Below are 6,000 nucleotides of genomic sequence, written 5' to 3'. Positions count from 1 at the left end.
TTGGGAACGAATGGCCATTTCTTTTCAAGAAACAACTCAAGAAGAAGGAAGACAAGCCCTCAGCCAAAACAATACACCTTCCACAGCCACAAACAAACAAAAGAATGCAAAACGGAGTAAATACAGATGACTCACAAACACTAACCTTTTCAGCTCCCGGAAGCATAAGTTACTTTGAAGCAGTCAATATTGCACAATTTGACAGACGTCATGGATCTCATCATCCCTCCAAAGCTGTCACAGAAATGGTTTGTAAGAGTCAATCAAAGGGCATGTAGTCTGATGGTTGCAGTGATCTAAGTACTACCCAAGGTTAATATGGCTGCATATATACAGTTGGATATAGAGGCTGGGTAAAAATAACATTCTCTAAAAAACAAAAACAGAAACCCACAAAATAACGTGAAAAAAAAAAGCAGGGCAATAAGACTATACTGACCGATCGATGCTTTTCCGTGGCCTGTCAGGTTGATCCACACTAGCCCTCGGCTTGTCAGGATGATCTATACTCTTTCTGCTTTTATCTCTCCTATCTATGCTTCCCCTTGGCTTCTCCCGTCTATCAATGCTATGCCTGTGATCAATGCTTGACCTCGATTTATCCTTTACATCCGTGCTATTTCTTGAGCTCTCTGATCCTGTTTGACAAGGATCTGAAGGACCTGAACTCTCTGCGGATTCATCCTTTGCAGGTGGTAATTTCTCGATGGCTGTGATAAACTTTTTTAGGTGCTTGATGTATTCTGGATAGAGTTCCAGATTACAGTGGTTTCCACCTTTGACCCACAGAGGCTCATATTTTACTTTAGAGAGTTCCCACAGTGCCCTCCCATGAGAACAGTCAACAACCTCATCAGCTGTACCCTGCAGATACATGATTTTAAACTGTTTGAAAATATGTGTATATATGTAGCTACTCAATAGTCATTTTCAACCAAAACATCATAACCAGGATATAAAAATAGAAACAGTTATCGGAGAACAATTGCAGGTGTGAGTAACAATGGATCAAAGATTATGCCTGATCAGGAAATACTCATTTTGTTGACATACAAAGTTGAGCAAGAGGATTTTACCAATGTCAGTGAAAAGAAAACAATAAATTTTCAACTTGATGTGCGTTGTGAAGTATTCCAAGAAAATGATATAGTGGTCAAATTTAACGGCTTTATGCTAAAAATTATATTAGCAGAATACTCACATGGATTACTAATACAGGACATTTGACCAATGGAACTTTATCGATATTCTGCAAATACACAAGTATATATTAGATCTAGCAAAGTTCAAATTGACATAAACAAAGAAGTGGTTATCACCTTATATATGTCAAACCAGTATGTATGCTTTACAGGATACATAACTCTTAAGCCAGATAAAATAGGACTATGTAGAACAACTGCTCTCAAATGAGGTAAACGAGATGCCAAATCCAAAGTAGGGCCACTGCCAACTGATTGACCATATAGAATGATGTTTTCCTCTGTGGCTCCATAAGTTTCTACTAGACACCTATAGGCAGCCTCTATATCAGCATAAGTGTTCTGCTCGCTTGGCTGCAGCATGAGAGAAAAATAAATCCATCAGTTAAAACTTAGGAATTCACTGAAATAAAAGGAAATGGACAAAAAGGAAGAGGAAAAACACTTTCCTAAAAAAGGATGAGTTTATACCTTCCCTGATGATTGCCCATAACCAGAATAATCATAACTGTAAAAAGAAAAATACAAAGTTACTTTATGTTAAGATATCAGCGAGGCTTATAAACTGAAGGAAGCATGACTAGGACTTAGGAAGATATCAATTGAAGCTTGTATATCATTCATAAAATAGTGATTTAAGCAACCTATGTGGATAATGTGTGATCATCCAAAATTCCAAATCAACTAATTGTAACTGCCATCATATCAAAGTAACAGTATAATAGACACAACTAGATCCCTACCAGAAAAACTTGATGATGATTTTTTTTTTTTTTTGTATTCCTAACTAGGAAAAAATGACCAATCTGAGTATTTGAATGGGAGGCACAGAATGCACCAATTGATCGAAGATAAGACTAGAAATTGATTATAATTTGTAAGTGTTAAATCCAGGTAACCATCTAATGCCTCCAACAAACAGCTTATCTGGCAGCCTATCCATTAAACACAGTTGTGGGATCAAATACACCTAATTACCTCACTAAAAACCTAACCCTGCTAAAGTGCATGTCTGGAAGGGAAGCTAACAGACAACATTGCGAGCATTTATTATTCACTAGAACACCTAAAGTAGAAACAAAACCCCATAGTCCCAGAATTGAATCCTGAAGAGCCAATGGATTATAGATCTAATCAAACTAGCCCAAAGTGGGAAGTTCATTGAAGAACCCACTGAGTAGGCATGTATTTCGTTTAAATTGCATAATAAAGAATCAAACTATCCACTACCCTACATCTAAATGGTGTACATGGTCTTAAAATGCCCTACAATTTTAGCAATATTAGAAAACAAATTGCAATATTACGAAATCTATGATTAAACTTAACTGGTTTTGAAACTCAATTTCTCACTACTGTATGAACAGCAGAAATGGTATAGCATACCATTAAGTATTAACAGTTTAAGTCCAATAAAAACCATAGCATAAAATTAGTTTTAGTTTCACTCAATGCACATCACAAAAGGCACCACAAGGCACATAATCAAAGAACTCAGTATTATCATCTTACAAATTCTTTGATAGACACCAATGAAGTATTCAAATTTATATCAAAGATGGCAACTAAATTTGTTTACACTACATGTAATGCACCGGTCCCATAATATCAATTGAGACATTTAGCACCTGATCCAGGGTTTCGGACTAATATCTCTGATATAAAAATGTTCACTCTTCCTCCCCTTTCCAAGATCCATATATCCTAGCAGACTAGTACTGAAACGACGCAGACATCCCCAGTCCCCACCCCACCCATCTCTAGGACAGCACACTAGCATCCAAACTTTCCAGTCAGCCTAAAATTTAGTTCAAAAATAATCATCACTTCAATCAAATCCACCAATTATTCACCAAAATAGCCTCTACTTTTGAACCACACAGCCGGATAACTCTCTACTTTTGAACCGATACAACAACACATGAACCCTCCAAGACTAGACCCCCATAACCCAACACTTAAGAGAATTATGAATAGCAACTGTAACAATCGCCACCTTCTGCAAATATAAAACCAGTTGCAAGCACGGCCTTGAATATTAAGAAACTTCCATCAAATTTTTGCCAACTAATCTAGAACGAAAAACAGACAGCATCGCATAGTGCATTTATTCAAACTAAAACAAGGCCAATGGCACCGGGCCTGCATATATAACTCTAAATTAAAATGCAAACTGAAACAGTTGGAAAGCCCCAAAAATTCCTACCGATCCATGCCAGGATCCCAAACGTGCTCCTGATGCCATCCTGATTCGTGAGCGTAATGGAAACGATCGCTCAAAGATCCAGACTTTTGCACGAATTAAGCAACCTAGTAGCATCATAACGCAATGATAACAAAGAAGATCATGCTCCAGTCCGATCCAATCCAATCCAAGAAGCTCGTGGCGTGGCGGTGGCGTGGCGTACCCCATGAGGTTGACGTTGAGGTGGGAGCTGAGCTCGACGAAGAGCTCGAACATCTGGCCGAGGTCGGCGGCGTTGCCGTGGGAGTAGAGCAGCGTGAGGCGCGCCCCTGGCTGCCGCACGTGCATGGCCACCACCTCCGTGCCCCGCTTCGTCGGCAGCCGCCGCGCCTCCACGCCGGCCCGCCGCGGCACCCCGCTCAGCTCCACCACCGCCCCGTCCGCCGCCGCCGCGGCCGGCGACGGCGGCGGCTCCACGCCGTACGACGGCGGGGCCGGCGGGAAGAAGGCGAAGCGCGCCGCCACCGTGGAGGCCACCGCCCCCATTCCTCTCCTCTCTCCCTCTCTCGCCGCCGGGGCAATGCAGTGAGGAAGAAGAAGAAGAAGAACCCGCTGCTGCTGCTGCTTCTTCCCGCTGGCTAGGGTTCGGGGGGCGGCGGTGGCGCGCGTGGCTCGAGCTGCGCTCGAGATGCTTTTGCCTTGGGCGTGGAAAGCTCGGTTTTTTAATGGCGTCTTCTTCGCGGAAGCTGCGGCGATCGGAGAGGAAAAGGTGAAACGGCGACAACGGCAGCAGCGCGAAATAGTTGAACGCTAATGATTTTGATTAAAGGAGGGATTAAGCTTCTCACAAAAAGAAAAGTTTTAAGGAGCAAAAGAGGAATTAGTTGGAGGCTTAGAGCATTTGTAATTTTTATATGCCTAAATGATGAGATTCCAAAGTTAACTAGTGGTACCAGTTAGCTTACTATGCCATTTCATGATAATTTATTAACTTTGAATTTAGACTCATTTTAGTTAACAGAATTATTTATTGTACTCATTTAATATCAAATCATACCGGTAAAAGCACTTAGGACCTATATGTAACTTATATATATGGTATTTTTATCATACTTAAAAAGTATCTTGATATACTAAATTTTTACACTAAAAAATATGATATCTTGAAATACTTAAGTTAAAAAAGTTATATATATACCTAAGATACCCACAACCAAATATACAATACACTCACAAAGTTAGAAAAGTAAAAGATTACATAAAGTGCCAAGTACTATCAATTCAATATTTCAATCGGATGATTAGATCGCCACCTTTTATTCCATTCCTAGACCACTTTTTTCTAAACGTTTGACACATAGCAACTGATAGGTCCTGTAAACCAAGTTTATGAAGAATAACCCATATTCAGAGATCCAATGATTAAGTCAAAAAAATTAATCTGCAAAGAAGATGAGGCTGCCTCCTTACCCCAACCGAAAATTACAAAAATCATGTAAAAATGCGTTCGTTTGGACCATTAGTTTCCCCATAGTTGTGCAATCGACATACACTTTACATGCGAATTCAAAGTTAAAACTCAACAGAATCAAAAAAATAAAAAGTTTGAAGCTTTAAAGTTGAGCCCTAAACAAGAGCAAGTTGAGGCACCAATCTTGGCGACAGCCATGACGAAGATGCGGAAAGCCAGCATGTGAAGCAACTAATTAAGCTTAGCTTAGCTTAGCTTTAGCTTAAGCCTAACCTCATTCATGTAACCTCATTCATGCCGGTGGGGGCGTTACGCCATTGCTTTCTGAAAAGGATTAGGATAGTTGTCGCCTTTGCATGTCTCTCTCTCTGCTAACGGCAAAGCTACTGCTAAACGCATCTCACTTCCATGTGGGCCCACTCGTGCTGGGCCCCACCTGACAGATCGATCAACTGTTTTGTAGGGTCTCATTAGGACGACGCGTTTGATTTTTCCGACCTTTCGTCGTAAATTGAGGTTCGATTATTCGATATTCGAGTCCACTGTTATTCACACATTTAGTTTCACGTGTTCTACCCATATGTATTAATATAAATAATTGATAATGAACAAAGTGTTAAATATTAAATTTATCCTCTTGGAAAAGGTTAAGAGCTCATTGTTTGCCCTACGTATATGTCTTGAATTATAAGACTTAGGGATTATGTAGATGGGCTAAACTTTTTAGTCTCATGTCATATCGGATGTTTGGACACTAATTTGAAGTATTAAATATAGACTAATAAAAAAACTAATTTCATAAATGAGAGCTAATCCGCTAAACGAATTTTTAAGCCTAATTAATCCATAATTAGCAAATGTTTACTGTAGCATCACATAGACTAATCATGGATTAATTAGGCTCATTAGATTCGTCTCACGAATTAGTCCAAGATTATAGATGAGTTTTATTAATAGTCTACGTTTACTATTTATAATAATATTTATAATAAATGTCCAAACATCCGATGTGACTAGGGAATAAACTTTAGTCTCTAGAAACAAACGCCCCTTAATATTGTGAATTGATTCTTCTCTCTTCTGAACTCTCAAACAGGGTGTCATTTTCGGTAGACATGTATATGAACACAGAATTCAGTTAA

General features: G+C 39.5%; 1 protein-coding gene across 1 annotated transcript; it reads right to left on the bottom strand.

Annotated features, from left to right (window-relative positions):
• On the bottom strand, positions 1–3,933 carry LOC102705358 (alpha/beta hydrolase domain-containing protein 17C-like). The gene is made up of 6 exons (XM_006657099.3): positions 3,611–3,933; positions 1,674–1,710; positions 1,320–1,556; positions 1,202–1,249; positions 440–864; positions 1–234 (listed from the first exon to the last, which is right to left on the bottom strand). Exons 1-6 carry the CDS (start codon positions 3,931–3,933, stop codon positions 150–152), a joined length of 1,155 nt encoding a protein of 384 aa, XP_006657162.2. The 3' UTR covers positions 1–149.
• Positions 3,934–6,000: the final 2,067 nt, after the last annotated feature.

Source organism: Oryza brachyantha, chromosome 6 (assembly GCF_000231095.2).
Source record: "Oryza brachyantha chromosome 6, ObraRS2, whole genome shotgun sequence".
In the NCBI taxonomy this organism is placed as follows: domain Eukaryota; kingdom Viridiplantae; phylum Streptophyta; class Magnoliopsida; order Poales; family Poaceae; genus Oryza; species Oryza brachyantha.
This window is presented reverse-complemented; position numbering and strand designations above follow the sequence as displayed.